General features: G+C 31.3%; 1 protein-coding gene across 1 annotated transcript in view; it reads right to left on the minus strand.

Annotated features, from left to right (window-relative positions):
* Positions 1-14,010: 14,010 nt before the first annotated feature.
* The window catches only part of LOC139481121 (uncharacterized), a 74,091-nt gene continuing 70,392 nt past the window's right edge, over positions 14,011-17,709 (minus strand). Inside the window, exons 4-5 of the mRNA XM_071264228.1 lie at positions 16,910-17,287; positions 14,011-15,555 (exon numbers count right to left, since the gene is read on the minus strand). Of these exons, the coding sequence (XP_071120329.1) occupies positions 15,092-15,555; positions 16,910-17,287 (842 nt within the window). The 3' untranslated portion in view covers positions 14,011-15,091. The remainder of the gene's footprint in view (positions 15,556-16,909; positions 17,288-17,709) is intronic.

Consider the following 17,709-nt stretch of genomic DNA (forward strand, 5'->3'; position numbering starts at 1 on the left):
TTTGATCATGCATACATTTATCAAAAATATTCATAAAACGAACGAAGAACAGAAAAAGCAAGCATAGTCTGTAAATTTAGATGAAACTAAACGTAGCATTGATGAAATGGAAATTAGTGCTTTGCGACTTTTTTTATAATATTATTTTGAACCATGGATGCACGTTTCAATACAAATAATAATCAGAGGCCAATCATGTACCAGTAGATGATGTACAAAAAACTGAATTAACTGCACTTTCTAAATGAAGTGGGGCAATTGTACGCAATGACATGAGTTGTACCTATAACATGAATATTCGTCGTCAACATTATTGATTAGTTCGTCAGACAAAGGACTTCTTGTCAAGATAAACATATCATGCTAGCGCCCTCTCTGTGGTTGTTATTACGTAAATGTTTGATATCGGTCTGTATATCATTTATTTAAGTAGCCTTGGGAAAACTATACATGTTGCACAACACCTAATTTAGCTGAAAATAATGAATTGGTTTTTTTTTACATAATATGAGTTGTATCTGCATCTAATTCAAAACCCAATGATTTACAAGAAAACACAAACGGTTAAATTGTATACCAAACGTTCTATTTCAAACTAACAGTTAAATTATGTTGTCAATTTTATAAATTTCCTGTTTACAAAACTTTGCATTTTTCGAAAAACGAAGGATTTTCTTATCCCAGGAATAGATTACCTTAGCCGTATTTGGCACAACTTTTTGGAATTTTAGATCCTCAATGCTCTTCAACTTTGTACTTGTTTGGCTTTATAACCTTTTTTATATTAGCGTCACTGATGAGTCTTATGTAGACGAAACGCGCATCTGGCATACTAAATTATTATCCTGGTACTTTTGATAACTATTATTAAGAAACTGAGATTTCAACTCCCTCATGCAAAGTTGGCTTTAGATGAATTTGGCTATCTATTTAAGGTATTTTTGACATATAGCTCTTCAACGGTTTCAGTACTTATACATCTTCGGATTTCAAATGTTTGGCTTTGAGCGTTCCTGATGAAGGTAAATCAAGAACAGCGTTACGGACGATAGCAATTATTTAATGTGTTGTTTTCAAATTTTTACATCACTGGGTCGATACCTCTGCTGGTGGACTATCAGTCCCCGATGGTATCATCGGCTCAATAGTAAGTACTTCAGTACTGACTTATTTAACAAACTTTACTAAAATTGTCCATTTATAAATTTCGAAATTATTAAGAAACTAAGGTTTCAACTCCCTCAGGCAAAGTTGGCTTTAGATGAATTTGGCTACCTATTTAAGGTATTTTTGACATAAAGCTCTTCAACGGTTTCGGTACTTATATATCTTCGGATTTTAAATGTTTGGCTTTGAACATTTCTGATGAAGGTAAATCCAGAAAAGAGCTTCGGACGCAAAAAATTATTTAATGTGTTGTTTTCAATGTTTTAACTGATCTGTGTTGGACTCAAAACTATAGAGAACATTCTAGTACAAAGATATTAACAACGATGTTTATCTTTAGGAACAACAGTTCCTCTCATGCTGGGATTAAATTGAAATTTATATGCAATCAATATTTGTATCTCTGGTATCTTTCGTCCCTCTTTTGTAGAAAAAAGAAACAAATATTCTTCTTATAAATAGTTAATGCTAAACTGTATATTTGATATCAGTTACATTTTTCTAGGAGGACATCTTTGGTCACCTGTATTTGATAAGCTGCTCTAATTTGTACTTATACTTTTACTTTATCAGATGTGTTTCTTACACCGTTGGTTACTATCGTCGATAAATTTGCACCGGGAAAGTGTTTTGCGGCATCTCTGCTGTGTTATTTTCCAAAATGTATAATGTCATTTTACCGTTTCTCTTACACCTTATTGGAGCGACTACGATTATTTGTACTAGCTGAAGCGGAGAGAGGTTTTGAATGTTTTTTAAAATTTAGCATTTGTCATAATTGTACATGTAGAATGATTTATATAAGATATATTGGAAATTGACCTATTCTCAAATCATTAAGGAATGTTCGACATCAGCGTTTATTAGATTGGGAGAAAGAAAACTTTTATCTAGTACCAGAAAAAAGAGGCACCTATTACCTCATATTAAGCAAGCAAAGTAGCAAGTTTATTACTTCTCAATATAAGATACTTCTACCTTTTATTCAATTATGATCCACTAGAGACACATACGATCCTAACTTGCATAAATTGTCATAAAAGATATGTAAGTCACACAGACAAAGTTACGATAATATAAGACAGCTTGCATTTCATAACCCCTCTGCGCTTCTGGCAAAATGGCAAAAAAAAATAGCAGGTGTCGCTTCCATACCGTGTCTAAGACGTTTGATCATAGCACTCTTTTTCATTTTAAAACGTCTAAACAGCTAGAAAATCCGAAAGATAGAATATACCATATCAGTTGATGATCAGAATTGTTAGTCGGATGTGTCATGTTTTTGAACATCAACAGTTCATGATATTTTACCATTTGTCAAATAAAACTTCTGAAAGTTACTGTTATATTTTTAATGTTTGTTATGTTTGCAAAAATCTCACAAACAAATTGTTAAAAAGACAAGGTTTTAAACGATTCTTTAAAATATTAGATGCATTTGTTCCATGTGATGTTTTGTTTTTATTTCACCACTTTTTGGCGATTTTAAAGATTTCCCGATTCATAAATCAGGCTTTAACCACATTAATTTACTTCTCCATATTGTATTTTACACAACCTGAAGTCCCAATACGTTGTTTCACTGAGACCTTGTTTTTATTTCTATCAGAAATGTATTTAATGAAAACTGTAAACGAAGAATAATTGTCCGATTAAGAAAATGATTTACAGTGTTATCAATCGGATTAGTTTTCAATCATTTTGATACAATTCAATCCAAATGTTTCTCTTTTTTTTTTTTTTACAAAAAAGAAGGCAATTATTCAAGGGAGGACAATGACCTTTAATGTTTTCAAGACGTGTTTCCACTGTAATCACAACTATGACATATTTATTGCGTACAAAATTGAATCTCTCAAGATTGACATTTTATTTTCATTAATGTATTTGTATCTTTATTATCTTGAATGAGTCTCAAGTAATTATACGATGTTGAAAAAAATACAAGAAACATCATTATGCTTCACTAAATACTTCTATAACATGCAATGCATATAATAAGTCTATTACCTACTAGTATTTATCTCCAAACTCTCAGTCATCCTTACGACAGTACAAACAGAAATAAATAATGTGCTGTCAAATGAAATGCAAATAAACATGGGATAATAGTTTATGTGCTAAAATTTCACAAAAAGAAATAAATATTAAGGAGATATTTTTCTAATAATCTGTTTTTCTTTTGCACAGATACATTTAGTGAATTGACATTTTATATGTATTACCGATAAAATTGCATTACAGCACTAAGTCTTCTGCGCTCTTAACATTTTAATTTGAGACAGGTTTAGAAACTTGATAATCTTTCATGCCTGGTCAGTTCCTGTTCTATGTGAGAAGGGGTTCGTCTTTAAGGGGATGAAAAATGGAGAAAAGTTTGGGCTTTTCCGAAATTTTTAAATATATAAATGTGCAACAAGCATTCATTGCGATCTTAATGTAGCTGATGCAAAATAAGAAATATACATTTACATTTGTGGGAAAATTCTCCTTGTACGATCTAGACCAAAAACTAGAAAAGCCAACAATAAGTAAAATATCTGCATTTGGTGAAAAGTTTTATATTGGTCTACGGTATTTGTGTCATAGTTCTGTTAGTAAAGTATCTATAATTTTTTACGTGTCTGTCATATTGAATCCTTTTAGTTTTGAAACATATTTATGATAATTCAGTCTTTCCTCTTGCCTCCATCGTGTTTGATGCATTGATATATACTCTTCCTAAGGTCATAGTGTGGCTTTTATTGATTTTTTTATTGACATGTTTTAACACTCACGCAAATTGAGAGAGCAGGGATTACTTTCGCTTAATTTACAATTATTCTCCTGGTTGTTGGTTGTTAATTTTCCGTTTCCACGAGTGAATAATAACGTCGAATGTATTTCAAACTACTTCCAATATACAATCTGAAGACATTATGTAATACAGATCATCTCCAATTACCAATTGAAAGCAATATATATCTATGTATTGACACTCCAATGAATCAGTCAAGATAAAATAAAACAAGATCGATATATCTGGCCTTTCTCAAGTAATACAAAGATAAGCTGACATGAGTGGAAAGACCTTTTAAATATTAACACTGGCAAGTTATAACGTGCATTTATTTACAAATTACCGGAATAAAATAAACTTAATGTCAATACAAATACTTTTATGTTTACCTTTTTGCATATTTGGCATTCACAAATTAAAGAAAATATTACCAGATAAGTAAAAGAGATGTTAAAGATACCTGAGGGACAATCCAACCTATCATTTTGCTTTTAAATTTTTTTAGTGTTTCAAACAATTTAAGATTTTACAAAATTGATGTTCTATTCTATGTCACATTGTACAAACCAAGAAATAAAACCCATGCCACTATACTGCACATCTCTCGGTATGAAACATGTTTGAAAGTTACTAACAGAAATCAAAATCCAGTCAAACCACGGAGGCGAAGTTGAGTTGTGTCAGAGTATTAAAAGATGTTTAAATTTCTATATTGAAAGGTATGAGCGGAGATAAAATGACCTTATTCGTTGCTTATTTTCAGACCTGTAAACAATATAGAAAATCATCAGTAAGAATGTCAAGGTCATTTACAATTTGAAATGAGTCTATTAAAATTGACAACATGGGTATTCAGACGATAGTTTTTTGGCGGGGTTCCTGTTGCTAAGTCTTTATTTTTCTATGTTGTGTCTTTTGTACTATTATTTGTCTGTTTGTCTTTTTATTGTTTAGCCATGGCGTTGTCAGTTTATTTTCGATCTATGAGTTTGACTGTCCCTCTGGTATCTTTTGTCACTCTTTAATCACTCAAAAAGTGATTATTTCAGGTAAAGCTGACTTGATATGTTTTAAAAGCCCGTTGCACACCAACTCTCTGATTAGACAAATTAATCGGGGTCAAATTTAGAAACAAAAACTCATAACAGTGTATCGCTACCTAAAACTACAGCGCTCGACTTAACATTTACAACGCTAGAATTTACATCGTGTGCGCTAGACGTTATTTATACAGCTCTCTTTTATCACCCTCGCATTTCGGCGCTAGACTTTACATCTCGTGTTATAGGATTTAAAGACCACTGCTCCTTTCTTTAGAGTCTTTATTAATAGACCTACCTGACTTGAGCATACCAAACAAATGTCAAAACGCAAACGTGATAATATAATGAGAACCACTAAAAAGAGATTCATACATGAAAGTTAACCAGGCGTGTTACTGACTTCATGATTTGATTTTAGTTAGTTCAGGTATAGTTTGGTTAGTTTTCAATTGATTTTGTTGGTTCATATTTTTACAAATGGTAAAATATATTGTGTTCTATTTGGTAAAATCCCTTTTATAGAATTGCGTGTCTTAATTATGCACCAAACGTTAGTTAACGTTCAGTTTTGATTCATGGGTGTTTGTATCATTAGCTCTTACGTCTAATAACTATTGTGATGTATTAAAAGTTAGTAAACATCGTTAGTTACAACAAATAAATATTCCTTATGGGCCTTTCCAGACACAGCAGGTGTTTACTTAAGCATTTTCTTTTGTAATGGTCTTTTTCCTAGGCCGCTTTCAGCTTTCAGAAGGTTCGCCATTTTAGATTGCACACAGTAAGTATGTTTGAAAGTGGAATGTATTGTTCAGTAAATCTAGTTGTATCGTACGATATCTATTTGTGCAAAAAATTTGCTAATTTTAGTTTTAGAACCAGTGGATTTTAAAAAGAAACTTTAAACATTATAAACATTACAACCTTAAAACTTTAAAGGAATCAATTGTAAATCGAAACATCAACTGAGATGGCCAATGGAAACGAAAAGATCCAATGTATCACTTTCAAATGCGAACGCAATTTACAAATTTCACATTATATGGGATGGCTTAGTTACATAAAAATTGTTTACACGTGTCTTTTTGCAAAAGTATGTGTTTTGAGAACTATAGTGTAGATGGACTGAAAACATTTTCCTAAATACCATATTATTGTAAAGTGTCATGTCAATGAACGTATTCTTGTGGTAAGATATGTCTTAGGAAAATATTAATAATATTTTCAGGAAGTGTCTGAGACATTTCGTAAGATGTAAAGCAAAGCTATCTCAGAACTTTTTTTCTATCTACGATTGCCCAGTGACAATTCTATAAAAACACTATAGAGTACATTAATTAATGAATAAACATATGTAGTGAAGTAGAAAAAAATATTATTGGTGCATCTTTTATTGAAATCAAATTTACACAAAATAATGGTTTAACGTATATGCAAAGATACATTACTATATACTAATCATTAAATTAACTTCAAACAACAACTTAACAAAAGTGTCACCAAACTTTATGGTATGTTTTTATAATGCTGTAATTTCAGTTTAATTAGCTAGTTTTGTTCTCAAATCAACTAGGTTTTATTACATGCATTGATTTAGCATGAAGAATACAATAACTTCATTTTTATCTGAAACCGATATTCAAATTCTGCTGACTGAAGTAAATAGGCATAGGCGAGTTTGATCAGCAAGCTTTTATATGTGTCTACGATTGATATTAAGGAAAGGCATGGGATATGTTTTGAACAATAATAAAACTCATTAATTACTTACCATAATCAAATAGTTTTAAAAATTCGATTCAAATAAACCCAAGTTTGAGACAAAAGTCCGTTACAATAATAACAGTTTACAAGGAAAACTTCAACCTATAAATTTGACAAATTTCTTTGTACCCACATACACGTTATTGGTTATGTCAATGAGACAGTCGTCCATGTATAGGAATAGTTACACAGTAGTTCCCACAAAAACGGGGGAGGGGGGATAAGAAGGACTGGAATATTATTATGATATGACGAATATGTAACCCAGTCGTGAACGAACAACTGCACCGATATTTTAATTACAATCATAACATAAAATAACAAAGTACATAAAATCATGGACGTACACAGCGACCATAACTGTTGTATATTTCAAAATAGGTCATCGGAACTTTGAGGAATATCATAATACCATCCTAAGATATATATGAATATATCAAAGCTAACAGACCAAATTAAGGACATATCATGTATGAGGAGACTTTTGTTAACCTGCCTAAGGGCTTAGAAATTTCCTCAAACCATCATAAAACATATCCTAGTCATTAAATAGCTGCATTGACACTAACCATGTTTATTCTATCGAAGGATTAAGCTTATCGTATACAATAACACTGTCAGAGAGTATCTGATTAATATTGAACAACATATATTGAAAAGATATTATATATCTAAACCATAAAAGAGGATCCTTAATTCTTTGATTACATGATTACACGAATGAAGACGATTTGGTGATTATATTCCCATACGAATAAGATTTTTTTGTTATTTTTTGGTATTGAACTTGGTGAATCTATTGAATGCTTATTAAAAAGTATTATTACACATATTATATTATATTTTAATTCTGCATTAATGCCACAGCAGCTTGTTAGAGGTGACCTAAAAATTTCATACGCAAACAAGCATTGTATAAATCATTCAAAAGTTTGAACTATCTGAAGTATGAATAGAGAGAGCCACATCTCTTGCACGTAAAAGACACCATTGTAGATTTCACAAAAGAACAGGCTCCTGCAGCTACAAGGCAGCACGCGCACCCGCAAAGTGAAAAGGGATTGATATAAGTTGCAATAACTTGTTTCCCAATCCATTTAAATAAATATGTTTAAACTAAGTATGCAATGAATTATATTATTACTTTGTAAACAAATTATAAACAGATGGGAGAATGAAAAACTGAGAAAACAGTATACTTGCATAGTTCATTGATTCTTTATATTGACGACATCCAGCTTTCAAGAGTTATGTATCATCATTTATATCTCGAAGGGAAATTAACCGCCGTCTGTAAATTGTCCGGATTTTATAATTGATTAACACATCCAACATTGGTCAACCATTTGTCATTGGATATTTCTGTACTGTAAATTGTTATTAGATTAAACGCTTCCGGACTTCTGTAACATTACTGGCTACAGTACCGGACAAAATGTCAATAAGAAGAAAACAGAACTTTTACGGTACATTTTAATAATTGTTTCTGAACACATTAAACGTAATTATTCTAGAACGAACGGAGAACGGAAAAAAACAAACATGCTCTACGATCAGGTCTACTGTTTAAACAGCTTGGATGGATGACAGTAGAGAACAGAATCTCGTACCACAAATCAGTTTTGATGCATAAATGCCTTAAGAATGAAGCCCCTGTATATCTCACTGAAAAATTAAAAACAAATGCCAGAAATATACCAATATTGTTTGAGAAATGTCTCTTGCAAAAATTTACAAGTTCCAAAAGCCAAAAACAGAGCTTTATAAGAAATATTTTATGTATTCAGGATCTATTTTATGGAATAACTTACCAATATCCCTGAAAAATTTAACCTAAAGTACAAGCTCATTCAAAAAAGATTTAAAAAATTACTTGATGGAACATTAAGAAGCTCTGCGTTTTTTTATATGCATAATAATTTTCATACACTTACTCAAACTTATGATATTGTTGATGCCAATACAATATATGTCATATATGAATTTGTAACTTTTACCTGTTTTGAAAATTGTATATTTCATAACAATTTTTTATTTCATTCTTCATTTATGCAGATCAATTTTTTTCGTTCATAGTGTATTAATTTACGTTTTTTGGTTGAGTTGAGCCTGTCAATTGATATTTTATCGTATGTTTTTCTATGTTGTGATGTTATGCTATTGTTTTAGAAAAAGGGAGAAGGTTTGGTACCATTAAAACGTTTAATCCCGCTGCAAATGTTTGCACCTGTCCTAAGTCAGGAATCTGATGTACAGTAGTTGTCGTTTGTTTATGTAATTTATACGTGTTTCTCGTTTCTCGTTTTTTTATATAGATTAGACCGTTGGTTATCCAGTTTGAATGGTTTTACACTAGTAATTTTGGACCCCATTATAGCTTGTTGGTCGGTGTAAGCCAAGGCTCCGTGTTGAAGGCCGTACATTGACCTATAATGGTTTACTTTTTTTAAATTGTTATTTGGATGAAGAGTTGTCTCACTGTCACTCACACCACATATTCCTATATCTTTGTGTGTCTGTTTGATATTTTGTAATTGTTTGTTATATTTCATTATATTTCATGAGGGCCTCAGGGAAGATTAGCTTTATAGCTAACTGTGTAACCCTCTTTAAATAAAGAATAATAATTATTATTATTATTATTATTATTATTATTATTATTATTATTATTATTATTATTATTATTATTATTATTATTATTATTATTATTATTATTATTATTATTATTATTATTATTATATTGGTCAAAGGGAAGATATTGCTTCGCAAAAAAAGTATGTATGTTGGTGTTTGTTTTTGTAGCAGTTTAGTGTCTCTGTTTTCCGTCGATTCTCTCTAATATTTGATGTGTTTCCATCAGTTTTGGTTTATGATAAGGATTTTTCTCTCGCTTAATCGATTTATGACAATTGACCAGTGGTATACTTATGTGGCCTTTATTTGAGGCAAAAGTCATTAAAGATCCGTTTTAGATATATTTAAAAGAATACTAAACTAATGCTTACCCATACCTTGATGGCACTGCTTTAATATAAAAGATTTTGTTTAATGCACTGTGGAAACTGGTTTTCAAACCACTTCTTTGAATTGTCCTTTCCTAAATTTGAATATTTAGTTTCACATGAAAAACACTATACAAAAATAAACGACAAAGTGTAAAACATATTTATTTATTGTGGATTGGGAAACAAGTTTTGCAACTTATATTAATCACTTTCCACTTTGCTGGTGCGAGTGCTGCCTTGTCGTCTATCGATTTTTATTATCCTTAATAGTTTGTACTTTCTATTTTAACAATTTGTTCATATTTATTTTAGCTTACTATATGGTAAGGATTTATTTATTGTTGATGGCTGTGCATTGACCTATAATTGTACAAACATCTATTGTTTTTATCTCCAGTAGATAGTGTCATTGGGAATCATACCATATCGCCTAATTCTCATAATAAAACATGACTTGCACCTGACGGAAAAGCAATGGTTATTGTATGCATAGTGTGATAAAGAGATATTTAAATGTAAACTGTGATCTGTACTATTTTAATGTAATACTTTTTTACACAAAACAATTCAATCTCAAAGATTACACGCGATTTTGTGTCAGAATGACAATGTGTATCTCTAATAATATTCTTTAACTGATAAAACTGAACCGTTATTGTTTTTTTTCGATAAAGGTGCAAAACAAGTTTGTATATCCTTTTCAAGCAGAAACAGATAAACCAGGTAGATTCTATTTTCATTTCATAAGTAGTTCTATTGCATTGTATTTCATCGTCGTGAATTGCTCGTCAAGAAATAAAATGTGATAATAAAACAATACATAGCTATATTAACACTAATGTCGGAGGGTAGATTTTGGAATCTTATCGTTGGCTTTTTTTTTTAAATCTGTTATCATTTACCTCTTCGTTGGTTTTGTGACTGTTTACTAGCTTATTTTAATCCACCATTTTCTTTGGAAAATTCCTATTCCAAGTTAGGAATATGATTACCATTCGTTCGTTGTCTTTGCTTAGCACGTGGCATTGACGAGGCAGATCTAACACTTGTCAGCTTGGTAATGGAGCCAGATTTATGTGTCAAAGTGTGGTGAATGGTCTATCTACGGACTGTTATCTTGTGAACGAAACGTGTTGGACCGAGCAGATTTAAGTTTAAACATATTTATTTATGGTGGATTGTGAAACAAGTTTTGCAACTTATATTAATCCCTTTCCACTTTGCGGGGGCGAGTGCTACCTTGTAGCGGTATTAACCTGCTCTTTTTCGAAATCTACAAGGGTGTCTTTAACGTGCAAGAGATGTGGCTCTCTCTTAACACGGGTCAGCTATTTGTCGTTCCCTTCCGACGGACTCTCATCGTTTCCTGATTTAAAAATCATAACTATCACATCAAAATTTTCTCGTCCTGAAATGCATATAATGTCTTCCTTTGTAAATTATACACCAATCAAGCCATACAAATATATTCATTGCTAGTTACAATGCCACATACATTGCTCTTAATAACGTGTTATATTATTATTTCATTTGTGTTCTTTGATATTAGTTTTACATTTAGTCTGTTTTAGGTGATATCCATTTGACGTTACTCTGTACTTATTTATCCCGCCATTGTGTTATTGTCCTATATATATTTTATTTAATCTTGTCTTTTATTTTTGCTTATGTTATTTGTCTGTATGCTTTTTAGTGTTTCTTTGCTACATATAACGTGGCTCTGTACTTATACAAGGACAAACTGTTACATTTTTGAACAATGCAATTAATAAGAGAAAAAACTTTTTGTATAGGAACAATCAAACATGAATTCTAACTTTGTCCGCTGTTAAATGATTATTATATTTTATGTATAAATGTTTAAAGTGACTTATAGGTCCAAGGGGCCGGGTGTTGATACATGTAATTACAACTGCTTATTGAAATATTGTATATTGTCATAAAACACATGTCACTATAATAAACAATTTGGTATTGGTATATATATATATACATCCCGTCATTGTATTGTTATATGATAATTTTTGCATTGTTTTTTATCATTTTTATTAATGTACTTTGTCTTTATCATGCCTTTTAATGTTCCTTTGAAACATATGAAGTGGCTCTGTACTACATCCATTCATTATGTTATTGTTCTAGATCTAATGCACATTTTTGTATTCTTGTCTTTCTTTTTCGCTTGTGTGCTTTGTCTATATGCCTTTTTGTGCTTTTTAGTTACATTTTTTTTTGTTTTTATAGTCAGCAAGACTATAACACAATGTTGACTGTTGTATCGGTTTTTTTTTTATATTTTGACCTATGATGTCTGTTTGTTGTGTTCACACATTGTTGTCAATATCATGGAATTTGATGCGACTGTCATACAAATGATAGTTTAAGCTAGCTGTAAAACCAGGTTCAATCCACCATTTTCTGCATAAGAAAATGCCAGTTCCAAGTCGGTAATATAACAGATGGTATCCATTCGTCTGATGTGTATAAGCTTTTGATTTTCCTTTTTGAATTTTCCTCAGATTCACTATTTTTGTGATTTTACTTTTAAGGAAAAAAATCGTTGTATGAAATGTTAATTTGAACCTAGCAGTATACATTGCGACTCACGCGCCTGAAAAGGGAAATCGCTGTTCAAAGCTTTTACATATGATATTTGGGTAGTTTTCTATCTTCTAGCCTAATTTTAAGTTTCATTAATGTTGAAACTAGATGTGTCAAAGCAACACGAAAGGCGCCGTCTCAAAAAGTTGAAAAATCAGCAATTTCAATATCACATATGGACACAAATAGTCTCACATATCAAAATTCAGCTCAAAAACTGAGGGTTTATAGAAAAAAAGCCCATATAACTGTGATTTTCAACAATTTTCAAAGTTGTAAACCCTTAATATTGGCAAAATTTTCAAAGTTGTAAACCCTTAATATTGGCAAAATTTTCAAAGTTGTAAACCCTTAATATTGGCAAAATTTTCAAAGTTTTAAACCCTTAATTGTGGCAAAAATTAGCGGAGCGGAACAACACTTAAACTTGATCTGTAACTTACAATGGTTAGCTCACATAACAATAATCAGCCCAATATCTGAAAGAGTTTGGCAAAAATTCCGTATAACTGTAATTTTAAAAATTTATCAGAGTCCAAAGCCCGTAATTTCGGCAAAAATTAGCCGAGCAGGACGAAACTTAAACTTGATCTGTAACTCATCTTGGTTAACTTACATGCCAAAAATCATCCCAATATCTGAAAGCGTTAAGAAAAAAAGTCCGTATAACTGGTTTTTTTTTTTTAACAATGTATCAAAGTCCAAGGGCCGTAATTTCGGCAAAATTTAGTGGAGCGAAACACAACTTCAACTTGATCTGTAACTCATCTTGGTTAACTCACATGCCAAAAATCATCCCAATATCTGAAATCGTTTAGAAAAAAAACTCCGTATAGTGGTTTGTTGCGGAAAGACGGAATTACGGAATTACAGAATTACGGAATTACGGACAAGGGTAAAACTATATTATGGCACCGACAACTTCGTTGCGATTTGTAACAATTTATCAGAGTCCAAAGCCCGTAATTTCGGCAAAAATTAGCCGAGCAGGACGAAACTTAAACTTGATTTGTAACTCATCTTGGTTAACTCACATGCCAAAAATCATCCCAATATCTAAAGCATTAAGAAAAAAAATCCGTATAACTGTTTTTTTTTAACCATTTATCAAAGTTCAAGGGCCGATATTTCGGCAAAATTTAGTGGAACGAAACAAAACTTCAACTTGATCTGTAACTCATCATGGTTAACTAACATACCAAAAATCAGCCCAATATCTGAAAGCGTTTAGAAAAAAAACTCCGTATAGTGGTTTGTTGCGGAAAGACGGAATTACGGAATTACGGAATTACGGAATTACAAAATTACGGAATTACGGACAAGGGTAAAACTATATTATGGCACCGACAACTTCGTTGCGGGGCCATAAAAATTTTCTTATTGTATAACTGACATATTGGTCAACCTGTCTGTTCACAGTTCGCAATTTTCTACTTTGATTCAACGATCAATGTAGTGACAAAATGTTTTTTCGTATTAACAAACAACTGTATAATTATAAAAAAACCAACACTTGTATGATTAATTATTTGTCGCAGCTCTTTACAATCATGCAAACTGTTTGTCAATAGAACGTTTGTTTGTTTGATGTAACGAATTGTATTTGAAGAAAGGTTACAAGTTGGAGTTAGAAAGGCAAGGAGAACACGGAAAGGGTATGATAAAGATTTACCAAGGTACATCTAAAAAATATCTTTTGACAAAGTAGTTGTATAAACCTACATTTATATAGAATATTATTAAACATTGAATAAATCTGTCGGAATGTAAGAGCTAGAGTAAAGGTAATCTCATGTAGAAAAAAACGAGAAAAAAACACTAGTCTTTCAAGAAATAAAATTATAAATTATTTTTAATACTCAATATAAAAGTCTTTGTTTTCGCCATCAAACAGATAAGGAAATGTTGTGTTTCATAGTCATATACAATTATGGTCTTCATCAAAACTTAATATTTACTATAATCAAGTAGACAAGACATTACTTTCCCGGATGTTCAATGTTCGAGACTCGAGAATGTTGAGGGATATTAACTTTCGATGAAAACAACTATATTGTATAGCTTGACTGTGCTATATATTGAGAGGTATTCTTTTTTTTTATACCCAAAAGCGCCCCCAATTTAAAGTGCAATCTTTACAAAATGCATATTCCCAACAGGATGTCTACTCTAAGTTTGCCATGAAAATAATGTATTTTTTTTTTAAAGAAATAAAAAGGGTTAGCTGCCCACAATGTCTATTATAGGAAATATTTTAAAAATAATTGTTAAAGGTTGAAGGTTTCTACGTTCAATAGGTGGTATATAAAAACCATTGTGTAAACAAATTGAGAGCATCATACATAAATATTCAATTTTAGAATCAATCAATAATATTGAACGTTATCTTTAAAATGTTATAAATTGACCTTCAAAAAAAGCCAAAAGGATGGTCACCTACAATGACAATATCAAAATGAAAACATGAAGACAAATAACTGGAGTATGATATTTCACTTTTTTGTGCTTTCGTTAATGTAAGTGTTCTCCATCAGGGCAATCTGCTGAAATATCTGCACTGAAATAACGACCAATCATTTTCATGTTTTATTTTATCAGCTGAACATTTTAGACAACCAATGCATTTTGCTGATTCTGAATGCCGTCTTCACTTTGTGAGCTTTTTGTCACAAATAATCCAAACTGTTTTGTTTGCTGAAAAGCAGAAAATCTGTCGATCTAAACAACTTTAATCACACGTAATCAACTTTAGAATATTCTTGTTCCATCTGGATATCTTCTTGTATTCCATTGCTGTTTGAATAGGAATGTGCATTTTTCGTAGATTTTGTTGATTTCCTACATTTCGGTCGCCTATATAGTAAGTACGGAATAGTTAAACACAAAGAAGAATTATAAAAGAAAAAAGTGGAAACAAAATTGGCATGTCTCGGAATGAAATGTCCAGATCCATTCATGAAATTGATAACATAGTAAGGAAAACAGCATATGAAACTTAACAGACTTCCAAAATATATTATCTTAAAGTTAACAATGTTATCAGGTAATGAACCGGAATAGTGGTTCATAAGCACAACTAATCCACAGGCTGCGGTTACAGCAAATGGTAAAATAAGAGTTGTTCCGAATATGTAATATGTAGCTGACTTTTTATAATCATTGACTGAAGAAAAATCCAAAGTACAAACTCCAAGACCTGAAACAAATTAAAAATATTATTTTTTAATTATAGAAAGAGAAAAGTCAAACAACTCCACACAATGTGTGGACAACAATGAGTTTACTCGATGGGTAAACACAACGGTGATGGAAGAAGAAATTATTTCAATAATACACTCGTGATCGAAAAGCGTGAACAATTATATTTGTTGGCCCCAGTCTCAAGGAAGGAGCCTCTTGCCTTTGTTAGTTTTTTATGTCTTTTTTTATTTTAGTTTATTTATATGGTTATCAAAGGTACCAGGATTATATGGTTTGGAGTTCAGTGTGGCGTTAATTTTCACTGAACTAGTACACGATATCATTTAGGGGCCTACAGATGAGGACCATCTCCGGGTGTGGGATTATCTCGATGCCTTAAAGACCAAATGGTGGCATCGGACTGTTTTTGGCTCTTTGGTAAATTTTTGTCTCTTCGACAGATTTTACATTTCCATTCTCAATTTTAATCTCTATTTTAAATGAAGAGGATTTACTAGATATTTGAATATTTCTATCATTTACAAAGAGTAATGTTACCATAATATTGGGAATCGTTTGGTCATGTCATTCCACATTGCTTTGACAAGTATAATGCACACGTTATGTGTAATTATTTTGTTTGTATGTTGAAGTATGAAGTAAGTTTATCAGGATATGTTTGTCTTTTAATTTCATGTCAATTTATAACATTCAAGAACCAAAAACCATAGTTAGGTTAGCTTTAATAATCCCTGCTCCCGGATTATAATTGGTTCAATATGCCTACATCATTTTTTTCGATGTAATGCTAAGTGACGTATTGTAATACTGTCTGTGCAACTTCGGCTTATGGATTTTTTATTTCCACTTTTTATATCTTTCTCCCTCTCCCTTCGTTAATTGTGTGCAATAATGTCTTCATGTTATCTGTATATTTATGAAGTTATTATCCTTGTTGTCATGTAGGCATACGATTATTGACACACATATGAATAATTGACCATAATAACTTAAAGAAAAGGACAGATACCTCAATTTTCATTTAAATCAAAGAACGGGTCTACATGTAAACCATTAACGATGGAAACCAATAATGTCAAATAGCTTAATCTGTTTTATGAGATTGCTATAGTCATAGTTAATTCTATATTTTCAAAACTAGTAGTCCGTCAAAATTTCTCAAAACAAAACCAAGAGAAAACAAACAGCTTCTTTTATAAAAAGTATATGGAACTGACGACAGAGAACTCTCATCGTCCTTTTGTTTGTGCACATACATGTATTCAAATCTATTAAACTCGTTTCTGTTTGTGTACTTGTTCAAAGTGACATATTGGATTTATATATAAAGTTAACATATTTTTACATACTTTGAAATGGTAGAAGAACATTTTTATAATTATGCATATTGCTTCTATCCACAATAATCTCAGGTGTATATCTCTCTGTAACGTTATTGTTCAGGTGAGTAATTAGGTCATATAGAATATTGCCCGTTTGTTGAGACTCTACGTCTTCTAGTAATACTGTTAATGAAGGAACATCTCGAATCCTCACTGTGAAATGAATATCACATTTAGTATTCATTGAACGGATGTACATATTCCATTTTTCTTGCAAGCTTGATGTAATCAATTGTCCAAAATATTGGATATTTTCAGCATCTGTTTTGGTTAAAGTGGTATTACACAAGTCTGTTGACTCTGGTGTATGACGTGAAAGTAATCTCACTTTTATCATCAATAATCCTAAAAATAAAAACTTGGAGTGAGTTATCATGTTAAGACGAAAAATGTACAAAGATATGTATGAAATTGATTATATTGAAATTGCAAAACCAAAGATATAATTGCTTTTGGATTTTTTTAAGATAGGTGGGAATTTAGATAAGGAACAATGGTGTAACTTTATATAAAACTAACTACAAAAATCACTTGCAAATAGTTGTCTTATATGATTTGTCCTAAATTAACTACACAATAAGCCAATGAACAGAACACATCGATATAAGCTTATGTTGACTGTTACAAAAAGCTATTTTAAAACACGATTTGAAGTAAATCATAAATTACGTTTTCCCACATTAAAAGTCAGGTAAGTTTCAAAACAGAATCATATAGGTGTAAATAGTAGAAGCTTTTTATTCACCACAAAGGATATTTGGTCAACG

The sequence above is a fragment of the Mytilus edulis genome, chromosome 7 (genome assembly GCF_963676685.1).
Source record: "Mytilus edulis chromosome 7, xbMytEdul2.2, whole genome shotgun sequence".
NCBI lineage: Eukaryota > Metazoa > Mollusca > Bivalvia > Mytilida > Mytilidae > Mytilus > Mytilus edulis.